The 20,208-nt window shown below is 44.7% G+C and overlaps 1 protein-coding gene across 2 annotated transcripts in view; it reads right to left on the minus strand.

Annotated features, from left to right (window-relative positions):
- The window catches only part of dcps (decapping enzyme, scavenger), a 90,329-nt gene that overhangs the window by 21,259 nt on the left and 48,862 nt on the right, over nucleotides 1-20,208 (minus strand). For both annotated transcript variants that reach the window (XM_078426520.1, XM_078426519.1), the window contains exons 3-5: nucleotides 14,055-14,200; nucleotides 7,523-7,636; nucleotides 1,523-1,633 (exon numbers count right to left, since the gene is read on the minus strand). In XM_078426520.1, the coding sequence (XP_078282646.1) occupies nucleotides 1,523-1,633; nucleotides 7,523-7,636; nucleotides 14,055-14,200 (371 nt within the window). The remainder of the gene's footprint in view (nucleotides 1-1,522; nucleotides 1,634-7,522; nucleotides 7,637-14,054; nucleotides 14,201-20,208) is intronic.

The following is a 20,208-nucleotide window of genomic DNA, read 5'->3' on the forward strand; positions in this document are numbered from 1 at the left end:
GATCACCCCGAACACCAGTTCCATGTTCACTACTTTTGCATCCTACAGACTAGGGACAATTTATAGAGGCCAATTAACCTGCAAGCCTACACACCTCTGGAATGTGGGAGGAAACCAGAGCACCCGGAGAAAACCCACGTGGTCACAGTGAGAAGGTACAAACTCCACACAGCCAGCACTCACAGTCAGGATCGAACCCATGTCTCTGGAGTAGTGAGATAGCAGTTCTGCCGCTGCACCACTGTGCCTTATAGAATGGGAGCTACAAAATTGTTTTTGTTTCATGGACTTTATTCAGAGTAAAAAATACAAAACAAAAAACCATGCAAAACTCTTAATCCACTCTTGGTGTCTATATATTTAGTATTGCTAATGTTAAACCCAGTAGTGTTAGCACTGTCCCTGTAGGTTTGCTCCTGGGCTTGACCAAGATGGCCATTCACAGGTCCAGGCAGCAGGTAGTCGAGGGTTCTGCCCGAGTCTACTACCTGCCCCTCTTTCGGGCCCATATTTATGTCCTTGCAGAGGGAACACGTGGCACCCACAGGGACTTCGGCGGTCTTCCGTGAATGCTGGTCACCGCGGGGTCCCGAGTGAACGGACGGGAAGATAATGTTTCAACTTGATGGTTGATGTTTGCAAACTGCATGAATAGCAGTTTTGATTAATACAGCATTTCTAAACTGTGAATTTGTAATAAAAGGTCCTTGTTAAGGAAAAATAAGGAGTTGAGCACCTCACAGCGGCACGGTGGTGCAGCAGTAGAGTTGCTGCCTTACAGCGCTTGCAGCGCCAGAGACCCGGGTTCCATCCCAACATAACACCATGATAACCCTAACCTCACCCCAGCAAACCGATATCCTTTGTTGTAACTGTTCTTCACTCATCCTCTCTCATCTTCAAACTCACTTGCTCTCTTTTTCCTGATTTTGAATGTTCACATAACTGTTTCTCTTGCTATTAATGTTCTCTGATCTGCTGAGTTTTCCCAACACTTTCTGTTTCTATTTCAGATTTCCAGCATTTGTAATTTTGAATTGGGGCCATTCACCGGGACTTCACTTTCTTCCAACACGGCTACAATAACAGTGAACATCAAGGTTTGGTGCATGTGAGTACTGCAGTCGTCTCAGTAAACCCCAACTGTGGTATTACAAGGGCCACGGGTGAAGTTTGTTTACAGGCTTGGGCCACAGTGGGCATCAGTAAGGGCAGAACTTGGCTATTCTCCCAAGATTCAACGGCACTGAAGCCAAAGGAAAAAGCGTATAAATGTCAGGAACTGAGTTAGAAGGAAAACCGTGGGATTGATTCAGAGTTGCTTTAGCCAAAAGCCGGCCAGTATGCCAAGTGACTTTATGCACAGCAAATCTCAATGGTTTCATTCTCTCCACGGATGTCATGCAGCCAGCTGCGTGTGAAAGCAAGTTGGCTGATGCAGGCTCAAGGCAGCAGCTGCAATTACCACGTGACCAACATTTCTGAGCAAAGCGCACTGTAGCTTGAGAAAAGAGATTCATACCTGTCCCTCCTGCAGTATGGTCTGTAGCATCGGCAGGTGGTCTGCTGTCAGATCCCGCAGTGACTTCACCTCTCGGCGGTGGGTAATAGCAATCACATACAAGTCATCAACCTGCAGCAAGCAACAGATACAGACAACGTCCTTGTCACAACATGTACTGTGCTCTCGCATACAACCATTTCCTTTCAACTCATGTCTCAAGAACAAGTGGAAAGAATTCTTGATTCTCCTCTGACATGGAGCTCAAGGATATCTCCGCCCAACCACTTCCATCCCTTCTCCCCGTCTCATGGTCTCTCTTCCTCCAGCACTCAACCCATATCCCTTTGCTGTTCTCCCAAGTCTTTAGCTCATTTTATTCACGACTCTGCTTTCATCTGTTTCTGTTTCCAAATCCCTAGAAGGTGCTGCGACTAAATCTAAGCTCATCTCTGCCCTAACTCAATACCACAGCAGTCAAGTGAAACCAGGCACAGAGGCACTACTGCCTTCCAGCGCCAGAGACCCGGGTTCAATCCTGACTAAGGGTGCTGCCTGTAAGGAGTTTGCACGTTCTCCCTGTGACCATGTGGGTTTCCTCCAGGTGCTCGTTTTTCCCATACTCCAAATACGTGCTGGTTTGTAGGTCAATTCGCTTCTGTAAAATGTTCGTAGTATACAGATAGAACTAGTGAACTGGTGAGTGTTGGTCGGCATGGACTCGGTGGGCCGATGGGCCTGTTTCCATACTGTGTCGCTAAACTAAACTAAACTAACCCAAATTAAACTAGTGAAAGGCACAAATGATTATGGAGAATTTCTTTTTTCAATTTAGGCAGCTGATGGTATTATTGGGACGATCTGTAATGATGGCACAATAAATCAGAATTCAAAGGCTGGACAACGTGTTTCCAGATTAAATAAGGCTTAAACCAGGTGTGTGTTGGAATACTCTCCACTTGCCCGGATGAGAGCAGTTTTAATACTCGAAAGGCTCAACATCATACAGGACCGAGCAGCCCGCTTGCTAGGCATCCCCTTCACAACCATTCACTCACTCCTCTACTGACACTCAGTGGCAGCAAGCAGCACCATGTACGGGATGCATTGCAGCAACTCACAAACATTCCTACGACAATGCATTTCAAACCCACAAATTCTACCACATAGAACGACAGGGAAGCAATGATTAGGCTTCATCCTTTTATCCCCTATTCCCATAACCTTGTATTTGTACACCGTTAATGGAATTGTCCAGGTTAGTGGGGAAGACTATTGAGTGGATGATACAGTGGCATGAGGCATGATCTGGTGAGATTTTATGGGGACGTACTATGTGGGAGTCTGGGGGAGAGGTGATGTGGTGGGATATTGTGTAAATGAGGGATGATAGAGTGGGAGGACAGGCTGAGATACCCTATGGGCAACATGGATACTTGATTGTAATCATGTATAGTCTTTCCGCTGATTGGATTGCATGCAACAAAAAAGCTTTTCACTGTACCTCGGCACGCATGACAATAAATAAAACTAAAAAAAAACTAAAACTGCACCAACTGCAAGTTGCCCAAACCGCACGCCATCCAGACTTGGAAATATATCATCGTTCCTTCACCCTTTTTGGGTCAAAATCATGGAACTCTTCCCAACAGCACAGTGGGTAAACTCACAACTTCAGGCCAACACTGGTTGAAGGAGGCAACTCACCACCACCTTCACACGGGCAACTAAGGATGGGCAATTAAATACTGACTCGACCTGCAAACCCATTATCATCTTTGCATGGAACTCCACATCACGCCTCTCCCTCACATAGAAACCCCCTTCCTCAACATGGTATCCATGTTGCCCTCAGCCTGTCCTCCAACACATAGAATCCCACTCTATCATCCCTGATTTACACAATATCCCACCACATCACCTCTCCCCCAGATTACCACAGAATATTTACAATATACATTAATGACTTAGGTGAAGGGATTAAAAGTAACATGAGTAAATTTACAGATGACACAAAGCTGGGTGGCAGGGTGAACTGTGAGGAGGATGCTATGAGGATGCAGGGTGACTTGGACAGGTTGTGTGAGTGGGCAGATGCAGTTTAATGTGGATAAATGTGAGGTTATCCACTTTGGTGGCAAGAACAGGAAGGAAAATTATTATCTGAATGGTGTCAAGTTAGGAAAAGGGGAAGTACAACGAGATCTGGGTGTCCTAGTTCATCAGTCACTGAAAGTAAGCATGTAGGTACAGCAGGCAGTGAAGAAAGCTAATGGCGTGTTGGCCTTCATAACAAAAGGAGTTGAGTATCGGAGCAAAGAGGTCCTTCTGCAGGTGTACAGACCCCTAGTAAGACCATACCTGGAATATTGTGTGCAGTTTTGTTCTCCAAATTTGAGGAGGGACATTCTTGCTATTGAGGGAGTGCAGCATAGGTTCACGGGATTAATTCCCGGGATAGCGGGACAATCGTATGTTGAAAAACTGGAGCGACTGGGCCTGTATACACTGGAATTTAGGATTAGAGGGGATCTTATTGAAACATATAAGATTTTCAAGGGATTGGACATGCTAGAGGTAGGAAACATGTTCCCGATGTTGGGGAAGTCCAGAACCAGGGGCCACAGTTTAAGAATAAGGGGTAGGCCATTTCGAACGGAGATGAGGAAAAATGTTTTCACTCAGAGAGTTGTGAATCTGTGAAATTCTCTGGCTCAGGAGGCAGTGGAGGCTAATTCTCTGGATGCTTTCAAGAGAGAGTTAGATAGAGCTCTTAAAGATGGCGGAGTCAAGGGATATGGGGAAGAAGCAGAAATGGGATACTGATTGTGGATGATCAGCCATGATCTCAGTGAATGGCGGTGCTGGCTCGAAGGGCCAAATGGCCTACTCCTGCATCTATTGTCTATTGTCTATTATCTATTGTCTATAATACTTCCCCACAGTATCTCACCATATCATGCCTCATGCCACTGCATATCATCCACTCAATAGTCTTCCACTGTATCCCTCACTAACCTGCATAATTTCCCAGTGTATTGTGCTATATTCATCACCTCCCACTGCAACACCACTCCCCACCACTCAAATATCAGTTGAGGAGATGGGGTGGCAAGATGAAGATAACAGAATCAGAATTAGCACAGGATCTAGCCAGTGAGAATAATAGAGCAACCAACTATCCAATTCTGTAGTTCTCATAATGCAACATGCCATGGAATATTATTCTGAAATAAAAGGCAGTGAAACACTCAGCAAAAAGAACGTTGAGATAGTTTAAGCTTGTATTGTTTGGTGGGGTCCGGAATAACTAATTTTTTGTAATTTTAATGATATCTTTTAATGATTTCAATTTCTATAAACATTTTGAACATAAATTGAAAACATAAAGTCAAATACAACATGAGCTGCACAATTTTGTTTCTATCAGTCTAATTTTGTTTCTATCTCTTCTTTCCATTTTGGCAAGTGACCAGAATGCTTTTTAAGATGGCTGCCGAGGCCAATGTCAAACCTGCGGTTACTGCCACAGGTTGGACAGTGGGAGTGCAGGGACCATTTTGGAAGTGGTGACTTCTGTTTGTCATATTGAGCTTCCATGCGCTCTTGACAAATGGAGTTGAGATTTGCAAGTTCATAAGTCATTAGTCATTGGAGAATTAGGCCATCCGCCCATCAAGTCTACTCCACCATTCAATCATGGCTGATCTATCTTTCCCCCTCAACCCCATTCTTCGTCTTCTCCCCATAACTGTCGATGCCCTTTCTAATCAAGAACCTGTCAATCTCCACTTTTAAATATACCCAATGACAGCCTCCACTGCCTTCTATGGCAATTAATTCCACTGATTCACCACCCTTGGACTGAAATTTCTCCTTATCTCTTTTCTAAAGGAACATCCTTTTACTCTGAGGCTGTGTCCTCTGGTCCTATCCCACCAGTCGAAACTAGTTCTCAATTATAACTGAATGCTCCTTCTCACTTTGGGCAATCATGGCTTAGAGATTTCTCAGTCCAGAAGGATGTTTGTTTTTAAAAGAGGCTTCAGGAATCCTCAAACTGTCTCCTCTCTCCAACTGGTAATACCTTCCCTTGATACAACCTGGGGTCCAGTGTTTATTTCAGAATTTGGTGTTGGCTGTTGAAAGATGTAGTCTTCCTGCTGGCAATGACTGAGTGTAATTAAGGCCTGCGCTGGAGAAGTTGACTTGAGAGAGGATGCAGATATCAGTCTGCTCATCCTGCCTGAAAATTTGGTGGATTCAGTGTTGGCAGAACCTCTTCAGTATTTCGAAGTACCATTTGTTCATGACTCGAAACATATAGGAGGGCAGAGATTCCAGCTGCCTACTTAAACTTTCTCTTCTTGCTGGGTTTGGATCTTAATCGTCAATCTTCCCAGGAAGCCAAAGCTTGCACTGGTACACTGAAGGCAATGATGCTCTACTTTCAATGATCAATACCTGAGATATAGGAAATAGTCCACCCTCTCCAGTCTCTTCATAGATTGGGGGGGGGGGGGGGGGAGAGATTGGGGGGGAGAGAGAGTGGGGGGTAGAGAGAGTAGGGGGGGTAGAGAGAGTGGGGGGGGCAAGAGAGAGTGGGGGGGAAGAGAGTGGGTGGGGGAGAGAGTGGGTGGGGGAGAGAGTGGGTGGGGGAGAGAGTGGGGGGGAAGAGAGAGTGAGGGGGGGAGAGAGAGTGAGGGGGGAGAGAGAGTGAGGGGGAGGAGAGAGTGAGGGGGAGGAGAGAGTGAGGGGGGAGAGAGAGTGAGGGGGAGGAGAGAGTGAGGGGGGGAGAGAGAGCGAGGGGGGAGAGAGAGTGAGGGGGGGAAGAGAGTCGGGGTAGAGGGAGCAGCGGGTGAGAGCGGGAGCGCGAGGAGGGTGTCAGAGGGTCCGGTGAAGGAACGCCGCCACTTGCGGGAGCTGCTCCCTCCCTCCCTCTCTCTTTCCCCTCTCCCTCTCTCTCTTTCCCCTCTCCCTCTCTCCCTCTTTCCCCTCTCCCTCTCTCCCAGAGCCAGCGAGATCCGCACCGCTCCTCCACTCTCTTCCCCGGCCCCGTCTCCCTCTAACGCAGCAAAATAAGAACAAACACAAGTGTTGTAGTTGTTGTCAGAAGCCCCGCATCCCCGGGGTGCGCGGCGGCGGCGAGGAGGGAAGTTTCACTCGTTTTTGTTCTTATTTTGCTGCGCTAGAGGGAGACGGGGCCGAGGAAGAGAGTGGAGCAGCGGCGCAGATCTCGCTGGCGCAGGGAGAGAGAGAGAGAAGAGAAGAGAGAAGAGAGAGAGAGAGAGAGAGAGAGAGAGAGAGAGAGAGAGAGAGAGAGAGAGAGAGAGAGAGAGAGAGAGAAAAAGAGAGGGAGAGAGGGAGGGAGCAGCACCTGCGGCCCTCCTTCACTGGACCCTCTGACACCCTCCCCCTCCCCACGCTCCTGCTCTCACCCGCTGCTCCCTCCCCCCCCTCTCTCTCCCCCCAGGGTGAGCTGTGGCAGCGGCAGCAGTGAGGAGAGAAGTTTCCTTGGTCTTGTTGTTTGCGAGGGGGCGCTGCGATCTCTCACCTTGTCCCGGCTCTGGGTCGGTGGCGATCCGCTCTCTGGTGAACCTTCGCCGGCAGCTTCTGTCTCCAGTCCCCGCCACCTAAGAGCTTGCTGCGGGCCGGACAAAATCTCGTGGCGGGCCGGATGTGGCCCGCGGGCCATAGTTTGGAGATCCCTACTCTAAACTAAACTAAATGTTTTACTGACAGAGGCAGTGAAGTTGGACATTGAAGAAAGGTTGATAGAGCCTTCATGTTTGTTGGTGTTGACACATTTCACTGAAAAATCTGAGAGAATGGATCTTACCATTAATTTCCATAAAACATTGGCCTTGCTACCAGATTATAATGTTAGACTATTAAACCAGCCAACTTGTAATTTACCTGCTCCACCTGCTCAAGACCAATCACGGACAGAGAAGAAATATAGCTTTGCCAGATCACCCACATGTCAACTTTGAAGGAATGGCACCTCATTCATCATCATACCTGTTTTTGATTCCACTTTAAGTCTGGAATAAGAATGAAGCCATTTTTTGGGTCTGGATGTTCATGAATTATTCGATCTGCTTCGGCCTTCTTTTCCAGAATGTTGTACACCCACTGAAAGAAAATACACAAATCAATCTAATGAAGAAGAACAGAACTGTATGTCTTGCCCAAGATTACAATGTCATTATAAATCTTCATATTTGCAAGCATCTAAAAACGCACATTATGTAAAAAACAGCTGGATGCTACGAATAGGTCATAAGTGATAGGAGCAGAATTAGGCCATTCGGCCCATCGTCTACTCTGCCATTCAATCATGGCTAATCTATCCCTCCCTCCTAACCCCATTCACCTGCCTTCTTCCCAGAACCCCTGACACCCGTACTAATCAAGAATCTATCTATCTCTGCCTCAATGGATAGGAATTAGGGAACCGAGGGCTACCTCTGAATGGAGGGCTTGATTAAGCCTTTTGTTATTCTCATCTAATCTCTGAATACTGACTGCAAAATGAAAGACTATTTGAGATGGCTGGTCTTTGAAATGCCTGTCGTGGGATTGTCATCATTGTAATCAACCCAGTCTCAAAGAAAAAATGCTCATCTTTCGTTTCATTAAACAAAATATTTGTCATGGGTTTACTTGTGTATGCGCCTATCTGCCCTGGGTTCCCTGTTGTTTGTTGTCTATATTTTACTGATGTGGATGACAATGCAGTGAATGTGGTCAGTGAATTAGCAGATGACACCAATATTGGTGGCACAATGAACAGTGAGAAAAGCTAATTGAGTTCACAAAAGGATCTGGATCAACCAGAGAAGTGGGCCAATGATAGGCAAATGGATTTCAACTTGGATGAGTTGGAGATGATCTATTTTAGTGAGTCAACCAAGACAGATAATAAATGGTAGGGCAAAATGAAGAAACAAAAAACTGCACATGCTGGTTTAAACCAATGATAAACACAAGTGCTGGAGTAACTCAGTGGATCAGGAGGCATCTCTGGAGGGAAAGGATAGGTGACATTTCAATCAGGGCCTTCTTTAGTCCTGAAGGGTCCCGACGCGAATCGCTCCATATCCTTTTTCTCCAAAGATGCTGCGTGACTCGCTGAGTTATTCCAATAAATGGTGTGGTCCTGAAGGGTGTTCTGAGGCAGAGAGACCAAGGGGTACAGGCACCCAGTTCCCTGGATGTGGCAGCACAGGTATTCAGGGTGCGAAGGAAGCATTGAGCATCCTTGTCTTCATTGGTAAGGTACTGAGTACTGGAGTTGGTATGATATGCTACAGCTCTGTCCATTCCCTTCACATACAGTGTGCTGCATGACCCGCTGAGTTCCTCCAGCAGTGTTTTTTGTACAAGTGAAGCAAAACTATCAGTTCTACGTTACAGACTATTCCGTCCTAGACATAACACCACCTTTCCTTCATTGTAATAAGGTGCAAAAAAAATCTTGACGATTTGTCTGTGTCGACTACTGCCCGACCATAAATATTGCTTTAAAGATTAAATGTCTTGCCAATATTCACTTGGTGAGCTCACATGTGAAGTATGCGTGACTGTGAGAGATCCTGAAGAATGGCAACTGCTTGTGGTACTCTCATTCAATTCCAATCTAAAACTTTAACATAATAGGGAAGAAGCACTGAGCAGGGGAAGGAATATGTAGATTGCTATCTGGTGGGGAATGGTTTGATGTGTGGCGGACCACCACTGCAACGTTTCAAAGTAGCCACCCAGAGAAGATTCTATTTCAGTCTGGGACTGGTGCCCAACTAAACTGCAGTGCAGCTTGGCTCCAAGTTTTTGCTATTTCTCCTGCAACACAGACTTAACAAAAATAATTTCAATCAATAAATGCAACAAGCACACAGTTTTCAACCCGATAAAAGTTTAGATGCAACACAGAAAGGCGCTAGAAAATGCTACACAAAATTGGAGGAGTGAGGTTACACTGGAGAGATTAGGGCATGCGATATACTGGATAGGACTATCCTTAAAAATCAGAGTTTACTTTAAAATAAAGGTAACGTAGACAGCGGAAGCTTTGAATGCCGGAAGCGTAGACTAGAGAGGACTTTTGCTTTGTACTCTTGATTTGCTCAGGGTAAGGACCCTGTATATAGGCAGCCACATTCATCCATTACTCATTGGCTTAGACTTCTGCGTCCGATCGGCGGGTCGAATCTGCCCCCTGCGGCCAGGGCTCTGGAACTCCTGCCCGGCCGGAACCGGCAGATCCGTTCCCATACCAGACTACCGAGGCCGACTTTGCGAGCTGGTATTTCAGACCCACCGAGGCACGACCTTTGTTGGTCAGGCAAAACGAATAATACGGCAAGGCCCAGAACCAAGGGTGCCGGAAAATGGGTGGTGGGCCTGTACTCCATGACCTCACCCCATTTCATTAATGTGATCTCATTGAGACCATTCATCCCTTCAATTCCGACTTCTGACCGTCTTCAATCGACACAGTAGACTCCACAAAAACTACAGCTTGCGCCATTCATTGAACCAGGACCATATTAGCCCTTGCTGGTCAGAGATTCACAACCCAAAGGTATTACAATTCTTTCCCCACCACACACTCATGCCCCATAGTTGCTGCTTGACCCACTCCAGTAGTAAGTATAAGGGATAATAAATCTATGGAAATAGTGCAGATAAGACTCACCATGATGTGGATAGACACAAAAAGGTGGAGTAAACTCATCAGGACAGGCAGCATCTCTGGAGAGAAGGAATGGGTGACGTTTCGGGTCGAGACCCTTCTTCAGACGGGTCCATGATGTGGCCTGGATTGGAGGCCTTTTGTTGTGGGGAGTGATTGAAAAGGCAGGGTTTGTTTTCCCTGGAGTGAATGAGGGTGAGGGGTAACTTGACAGTGGTAAATATGATTGTGAGAGGCACAGGTAGGGTATAGGGGCATCAACAACGCACCTAGATTTTTTAAGGTGAGAGGGAGGAGTTTTAAAGTGGATCTGAAAGAAAAGTTTTTTATGTGTTGGAAGGAACTGCAGATGCTGGATTACACCACAGTCACAAAATTCTAGAGAAACTCAGCGGGTCAAGAAGCATCTCTGGTGAAAAAGAATAGGTGACATTTTGGGTTGGAACCCTCCTTCAGACTGCAAGTGTTAACATTTGATTGGAGCCGCTGGAACCATTGCCAGAGGAGGTGGCAGGATCAGATACAATTACTATGCTGATGAGGCATTTAGAGACACACTTCAATAGCCAAGGCGTAGAAGAATACAGTTCCAATGCAGGCAAATAGGAATAGTGTGGATGGGCAAAAAGGTCAGCAAGTTGTAGAGGGCAGAAAGGTTTGTTTCTGTGCTTGGGCAACTATGACTATGTTTTACAGGAATCAAAACAAACTCCAGTTTTGCATTTTGCACCTTTTATGTTCCCTTGTTGTATCTTCACTCACTAACTACCCTCGCTTAAGAGCTTTTGTTTCCTTGTTCAGACTCTCACGCTAACTGCCCACATATACCCATCAACCGGTTAATCTCAAGTATAGCTAATCTCCACAGCAACCCTGGCATCACTTCATCAGAGATACAGTGCATTCAGAAAGTATTCAGACCCCTTCACTTTTTCCACGTTTTTTTAATAATAATGAATAGCCTTTTTAGCAAATATTTATGTTGCGGATGAAAAACTTGGCAGAAAAAGGTGTGCCGCAGTTACGAAAAGGCAGCTAGAATGTTAGGATTTTAACCAGCGTGTGGTTTAAATAGTCGAGAGACAATATGATGGTAATTAACACCTGCTAATGAGTACTGTGCAATTTTGATCCATGTTTCAAAATATATTAGATTATTGAAAGAAATGCAGACAAAGGTTTTCTGGATTCATTCCAGATTTAAAAGGGTAGGACATTCAGAACAAATGAATGACTCCTACACATAACAAAGGGGTGATGTCATTGCTTATTTAACATTTGAAGTAATTGAATAGGTGAATACAGAGGGAACTCTGCCATGCCTGAGCTCAAACAAGACAATAACTTCTCGAGTTTAGGATGACAGCAAAATATGGATTTCAGGGGGAAATTAATTATAAATGACAATAAAATTATAAAACAGAGTACTCAGAAAGAGTTCAAGCAGGGCCCACACAGCTTCCCACCAGCAAATAAGGGCCAATTTTATTGACTTCGAATTTCATCAAGAAAGCAGTGCAACTTGTCGAGCTGCCACTGCACTACTCCAGTGCTGTCTGTGTGGAGTTCGCATGTTCTCCTTTTAATGCATGGGTTTCCTCTGGGTATTCTGGTTTTGTTCCATATTCCAAAAACATGTACTTTAGTAGATTAATTGGCCACTAAATTGCCCCCTAGTGTGCAGATGAGTGGTATAAGCTGGGGAGGGGCACGATGGAATTAACAGGAGTGTGGTGAAAGTAAAATCACATCATAGAATTTGTATAAAAATGAGTGCTAGATTATTGGCAAGGACTCAATGTGCATAAGGACCCATTTCCTGTTCTTAAGCTTCTGGAGATAGACACCAAAAGTTTGAGTAACTCAGTGAGTCAGCCAGCATCTCCGGAGAAAAGGAATAGGTGACATTTCAGGTCGAGACACTTCTTCAGACTGAGAGTCAGGGGAAAGGGAAACGAGAGATATAGACGGTAATGTAGAAAGATATAGAAAAAATGATTAAAAGATATGCAAAAAAGTGACGATGATAAAGGAAACAGGCCATCCATCGTCAGCTGTTTGTTAGGTGAGAACGAGTACAGACAATAAGACTCAACAAGACGACTTTGAAGCTGGTATGACTTGGGTGGGGGACGGATGGAGAAAGAGGGGATGCAAGGGTTATAAAGTTAGAGAAATCAATATTCATACCACTGGGTTGTAAGCATCTATGATGCCACGATGATTATTTGGTCAGCCAGATGGCCTAGTGTGTCTTTCTGTTGACTGCATTTAATCATCTTATATGTGTTGGCTGCTGCAACTCCCACTTGAAAACATTTTAATGAAAGGCAGTGTTAGTATTGCTCTTGACTATCTCAATTGTCAAACGGCCCATCTGGTGCACTCATGTCCTTCAGGGAAGGAGATCCACTCGCCCAGTCTAGTCATGACATCAGATCATTGTTCCAATGGGAACAGTCTGAAGAAGGGTTCGGACTTTAAAACGTCGCCTGTCCATTCCCTCCCCAGATGCTGCTTGACTGAATGAATTACTCCAGTACTTTGTGTTTTGCTCAAGATTCCAGCACGTGCAATTCCTCGTACCTCCATTAGATCACTGTTGATCTTTCTGCTTCCTCAAGTCCAAGGCATTCAGGGATATACCTTAAAATACTGGCATTGTGAGAAACATCTACATCCATTGGATAATTCTAATTTATTGCTTAAACTAAAAATATAGGTCTTGTAGGATACACCCCTATCTGTATACCTCCTCCCAGGGCAGGAAGAGGTCTCTTCATAAGTTCTAGGAGCAGAATTGGGCCATTCGGCCCATCAAGTCTACTCCGCCATTCAATCATAGCTGATCTACCTTTACTTCTCAACCCCATTCTCCTGTCTTGTCCCCATAACCCCGGCACCCTTACCAACCAAGAATCTGTCAATCTCCACCTTAAAAATATGCATTGACAGCAGTCTGTGGCAATGAATTCCACAGATTCACCACCTTCTGACGAAAGAAATTCCTCCTCATCCCCTTTCTAAAGGTTTGTCCTTTTATCAATAGACAATAGGTGCAGGAGTAGGCCATTCGGCCCTTCGAGCCAGCATCACCATTCATTGTGATCATGGCTGATCATTCTCAATCAGTACCCCGTTCCTGCCTTCTCCCCATACCCCCTGACTCCGCTATCCTTAAGAGCTCTATCTAGCTCTCTCTTGAAAGCATTCAGAGAATTGGCCTCCACTGCCTTCTGAGGCAGAGAATTCCACAGATTTACAACTCTCTGACTGAAAAAGTTTTTCCTCATCTCCGTTCTAAATGGCCTACCCCTTATTCTTAAACTGTGGCCCCTGGTTCTGGACTCCCCCAACATTGGGAACATGTTTCCTGCCTCTAACGTGTCCAATCCCTTAATAATCTTATATGTTTCAAAAGCTGTGGCCTGTGGTCCGATGACACTCCCATTAGTTGAAACACTCTCCTGCTGCAGGTACTCCACATTCACTCTATCCAGGACTTTCATTATTTGGTAAGTTTCAATGAGGTCCCCCCTAATACTTCTAAACTCCAGCAAGTACAGGCCCAATGCTATCAAACGCTCATCATATGTTAACCGAATCATTCCTGGGATCATTTTTGTAAACCTCATCAGTATCCTTCCCAACACTAGCACATCCTTCCTCAGATATGAGGCCAAAAACTGCTCACAATATGCCAAATGCGGTCTGACCAGTGCCTTATAAAACCACAGCATTACATCCCTGTTTTTAATATTCTACTCCTCTCGAAATAAATGCTAATCTCTTGTGTTTAGAGACATGAGAAAGGAGAGAGCAGAAGGAAAAATTATTGATTGAAGTGGACAATACCTGAAGACTGAAGGACTGGGATTGAAGGTATGGAGCGGTAATACTCTTGTAGTCATCTGCTGTTTCATTAACCAAGTGCATCTCCTGCTGCAGGTACTTCTTGATATGCTTCTCTGTAGCTGGATACACCACTGTGGTCTTTATTTCTGCCAAAGAATGTAAACTTTCTGTTAGAATTTAAAAAATATTAACACAAAAACAAAATCCAAGTCTTCAACTATTGCCTTCTCCCAACTTGTAAAATGTTTGAGTTAAACCCAAACAAGTGGCCTGTTTCTTAGCCTCCAATAATTTTATTCTGTAAATAAATATAATTTATAGAAAGTAATCATATGACGTTTCGGGTCAAAACCATTCTTCCGACTCTCGAATGTCACCTATTCCTTTTCTCCAGAGATGCTGCCTGACCCGCTGAGTTACTCCAGCATTTTGTGTCTATCTTCGGTGTAATGCAGCATCTGCAGTTCCTTCATGTACAGATCAGATCAAAGCTCTGTAATGCTGTCTAACCACTTAGGTTAAGTACACAGGAATGTTTATGGCCTTTGTGTAGGAAGGAACTGTAGATGCTGGTTTAAACCGATATAGACACAAAAAGCTGGAATAACTTAACTGGTCAGACATCACCTCTAGAGAAAAGGAATAGGTGATATTTTGGGTCGAGACCCTTCTTCAGACTCAAATTCTTTTAATAAATAATAAGAACAGGCCTCAGTTCTTTGCTTGGCTGTCACATAAAGGCTACCGGGGGACATAACCGTTCCTGCACCAAAACAGACAGCTTGCCTGACAAGGTCAGTTGGTGTTAGTATCTACATGAGCCATCTATTCCAATCTCACTATCATGCATATTTTCCAAAACAGTCAAGAGTTGAGAGAGTCAAGAGTGTTTTATTGTGATATGTCCCAGATAGAACAATGAAATTCTTACTTGCAGCAGCACAACACAATATGTAAACATAGTATCAAAAAGCTGGAGTAACTCAGCGAGACATGCAGCATCTCTGGAGAGAAGGAATGGGTGATGTATCGGGTCTCCAGCATTTTGTGTCTATCTTCGATTTAAACCAGCATCTGCAGTTCTTTCCTACACAGAATAGTAAATAATATAATAAACGAGAGAGAAAAAAAAGTTTTTTAAAAAAGCATTGAAACACCCTAACCCTATTGATCACCGATCCACACTAGTTCTGTTATCCCACTTTGGCATCCACCACTGCACACTCGGGCCAATTAATCATATCATATCATATATATACAGCCGGAAACAGGCCTTTTCGGCCCACCAAGTCCGTGCCGCCCAGTGATCCCCGTACATTAACACTATCCTACACCCACTAGGGACAATTTTTACATTTACCCAGCCAATTAACCTACATACAATAGACAATAGACAATAGACAATAGGTGCAGGAGTAGGCCATTCAGCCCTTCGAGCCAGCACCGCCATTCAATGCGATCATGGCTGATCACTATCAATCAGTACCCCGTTCCTGCCTTCTCCCCATACCCCCTCACTCCGCTATCCTTAAGAGCTCTATCCAGCTCTCTCTTGAAAGCATCCAACGAACTGGCCTCCACTGCCTTCTGAGGCAGAGAATTCCACACCTTCACCACCCTCTGACTGAAAAAGTTCTTCCTCATCTCCGTTCTAAATGGCCTACCCCTTATTCTCAAACTGTGGCCCCTTGTTCTGGACTCCCCCAACATTGGGAACATGTTATCTGCCTCTAATGTGTCCAATCCCCTAATTATCTTATATGTTTCAATAAGATCCCCCCTCATCCTTCTAAATTCCAGTGTATACAAGCCCAATCGCTCCAGCCTTTCAACATACGACAGTCCCGCCATTCCGGGAATTAATCTAGTGAACCTACGCTGCACGCCCTCCATAGCAAGAATATCCTTCCTCAAATTTGGAGACCAAAACTGCACACAGTACTCCAGGTGCGGTCTCACCAGGGCCCGGTACAACTGTAGAAGGACCTCTTTGCTCCTATACTCAACTCCTCTTGTTACGAAGGCCAACATTCCATTGGCTTTCTTCACTGAACGTCTTTGGAGTGTGGGAGGAAACCGAAGATCTCGGAGAAAACCCACGCAGGTCACGGGGAGAACGTACAAACTCCTTACAGTGCAGCACCCGTAGTCAGGATCGAACCTGAGTCGACGGCGCTGCATTCGCTGTAAAGCAGCAACTCTACCGCTGCGCTACCGTGCCGCCCTAACCTACAAACCTGCATATCGTTAGAATGTGGGGGGAGATGGGAGCACCTGGAGGAAATCCACGTGGTCACAGGATGAACATGCAAACTCAACACAGACAGCACCCAAGGTCAGGCTCGAACCCGGGTCTCTGGTGCTGTGAAGCAGCAGCTCTACCAGCTGTGCCACTGTGCCGCAGTGAATGGATAGCTTTGTCCCAACTGTTATTAGGCAACTGAACCATCCTACCAGCAACTAGAGAGTAGTCCTGAACTATTATCCACCTCACTGGAGACCCTCGGACTATTTTTGGTGATATTTATCCTGGACTAAAGGCTATTTACGTTATTCCTTCTATCATATATCTGTGGATATCTCGATTGTAATCATGTATTGTCTTCCCGCTGACTGGTTAGCACGCAGCAAAAGCTATTCACTGGACCTTATGTATGATGAGGTACATGTGACAATAAATTATACTCAAACTGTTTCATTATGGCTACAATATTAACATCCAACAATCTGGAATATTGCCAGGGACGTCCGAGCCAATAGTGAGCATTTGAGATCCTGAAGTCGGACAAGTCTCTAAATTGTGCGAATGATCATAAGATCATAAGCTTGCCCAACATCCAGTATCGATCAGTGGAAATTTTGTTCAACTAAAAATTAGGTAAAGTTCAACAAAAAATTGGAAAAGCCTTTGATTATACCTAGAATGTGCACAAATAAGTCTGGTTTACGCAAAATCACCTTAAATATCTCAGTCACCTAATTTATATTGCAGTACTCTCACTGCAAATATACTTTAATCAGATTAGCTTTATTTAATTGTAAGTGTTGGCTGTCTATGTTCACTTGCTTATTCTGACTTCAAGGAGGGATACTTGGTTGTCTAAGTGCACGAGTATCCTTCCCTGCTCCACTACAATATAGATGAAATAGCCATTACAAGATTTTTTTCAGTTTAGTTTAGTTTATTGTCACGTGCGCCGAGATACAGTGAAAAGCTTTTGTTGCGTGCTATCCCGTCAGCGGAAAGATAATACATGATTACAATCAGGCCATTTACAGTGTGTAGATACATGATAAGGGAATAACATTCAGTGCAAGGTAAAGCCAGCAAAGTCCGATCAAGGATAGATCGAGGGTCACCAATGAGATAGATAGTAGTTCAGGACTGCTCTCTGGTTGTGGGAGGATGATTCACTTGCCCGATAACAACTGGGAAGAAACTGACCATGAATCTGGAGAAATTGAGAAATCAACCGGCGAGGTCGGCTGCGGGAGGCGTCCCTGGGAAACAGGTGGACGGGTGAGGAGAGGACGTTGGCTGCTGGTTGATCACGGAAAGATGATGGCTGGAGACCAACAGCGGCCTGGGGCTTGCCTGAATCAGACACCGCTCAGAACAACTGGAGTGTGCACTGGACTTGGAAATTGGTGCCAAACATGACACCTCTTGCATGCGGGCTCGGGAGATTATTTCTGTACAATTGCTAATCGGGCTGGTATGTGATACACCACTGGACTGTTTGTAAGAAAATAATTTAACTGTTCGTTTGCACTTCACACATGTGTTCGACAATAAAGCACCATTGAACCATTGAGAATGTGTAATGGGATATTTAAGATACCACTGAAATCCTCCAAAGATAACTTGAATTCTTTTGAAGATCACAATTATATTAAGCATAATGACTTAACTGTGCAGTTTGTGTTAAGCATGCTTTTGATAATATTGTTTCTTAGTAATTTACTTTTCAACTTGAGTTTTTTTAAGAAGTTTCAGTCAGAAATCAAGAAAATTCAGTAGGATCCTTTACCATTTCCACCTCATTTACTAACAGTGAAACAAAAAATAAGGGCAGCACAGTGGCACAGCGGTAGAGTTGCTGCCTCACAGCGCCAGGACCCAGGTTCGACCCCGACTACAGGTGCTATCTGTACGGAATTTGTACATTCTTCCTGTGACCGCGTGGGTTTTCTCCGGGTGCTCCGTTTTCCTCCCACACTCCAATACATACAAGTTTGTGGGTTAATTGGCTCTGGTAAAAAAATTGTAAATTTTCACTAGTGCGTAGGATAGTGCTAGTGTACGAGGTGATGGATGGTCGGCGCGGACTCAGTGGGCCAAAGGCCCTGTTTCAGGGCTGCATCTCTAAAGACCGTTCTACACATAGAAACATAAAATATAGGTGCAGGAGGCCATTCGGCCCTTTGAGCCAGCACCGCCATTCAATATGATCATCAGGTATCACAAAGTTACTCCAGCATTTTGTGCATCTCCTGAGATGCTGCCTGACCCGCTGAGTTACTCCAGCATTTTGTGTCTCTACTGAGATGCTGCCTGACCCGCTAAGTTACTCCAGCATTTTGTGATACCTTTAATTTGTACTAGCATCTGCAGTTATTTTCCCATTCAATATGATCATGGCTGTTCATCCAAAATCAGTACCCCGTTCCTTTCTCCCCATATACCTTTATTCTGTGAGCCCTAAGAGCTATAAGTAACTCTCTCTCTTGAAAACATCCAGTGAATTGGCCTCCACTGCCTTCTGTGGCAGAGAATTCCAGATTCACAACTCTCTGGGTGAAAAAGTTTTTCCTCATCTTAGTCCTAAATGGCCTACCCCTTATTCTTAAACTGTGACCTCTAGTTCTGGACTCACCCAACATCAGGAACATTTTTCCTGCATCTAGCCTGTCCAAACCCTTAAGAATTTTGTATTTTTTTATAAGATCCCCTCTCATCCTTCTAAATTCAAGTGAATATAAGCCCAGTCGACCCACTTTTTCATCATATGTCAGTCTCGCCATCCCGGAAATTAACCTGGTGAACCTCCGCTGCACTCCCTCAATAGCAAGAATGTCCTTCCTCAAATTAGGAGACCAAAACTGCACACAATACTCCAGGTGTGGTCTCACCAAGGCCCTGTCAACTGCAGTAGAACGTCCTTGCTCCTCTACTCAAATCCTCTCACAATGAAGGCCAACAGGCCATTTGTTTTCTTCACTGCCTGCTGTACCTGCATGCTTACTTTCAGTGACTGCTGTACAAGCACACCCAGGTCTCGTTGCACCTCCCCTTTTCCTAATCTGACATCATTCAGATAATAATCTGCCTTCTTGTTCTTGCCACCAAAGTGGATAACCTCACATTTATCCACATTAACTGCATCTGCCATGCATCTGCCCACTCACGCAACCTAACCAAGTCACCCTGCAGCCTATTAGGATCCTCCTCACAGCTCACACTGCCACCCAGCTTTGTGTCATCTGCAAATTTGGAGATGTTAACAGAACACTTCATGCACAAGATGAAGATTTGTGTCACAGCACTAAGGATCATCTATAGAAATGAGTTATTTGTACAAAACAACAGAGGAAGTTGGTTAACCGCAGATCTCACAAGTAAGCAAACAAATTGCTCAGACTTAGCTTCAAATGCTCTTTGATGCCGTGGTAGCTGATTGTGGCTGAGGAGGAGATGCGGGCAAAGAAGGGTCTCAACCCGAAACATTACCTGATCCTTCTATCCAGAGATAGTTCCTGTCCCATTGAGTTACTCCAGCATTTTGTGTCTATCTTCGGTATAAAAGTATATATGCAGTTCCTTCCTACAGATAATCTATTTACATATCTTTCAATCAGCAATGGAGGAAACAAAACAACAAAACAAAATTACATCTACATGGCTGAGACCAAGAGCTCTCTGACTGCCAAGCTTGTTCTATATAAAGCACCAAGCAACAATGTACAACAGTGGTAGTGCAATCTCCTGGGTGAAGCAAAGGAAACAAGCAAACATATCAACAAAGTCTCTGGGAATTACTCCAAATCTCTCAGAGAGTCAAGTAAAGCCTCAACCCCACATGAATCACTATTAACCTTCTAAAATAATAGCTACACTCTCCTATCTAACCTCAGATAAAAGTGGTATAAGAAG

Source organism: Rhinoraja longicauda, chromosome 32 (assembly GCF_053455715.1).
Source record: "Rhinoraja longicauda isolate Sanriku21f chromosome 32, sRhiLon1.1, whole genome shotgun sequence".
NCBI lineage: Eukaryota > Metazoa > Chordata > Chondrichthyes > Rajiformes > Arhynchobatidae > Rhinoraja > Rhinoraja longicauda.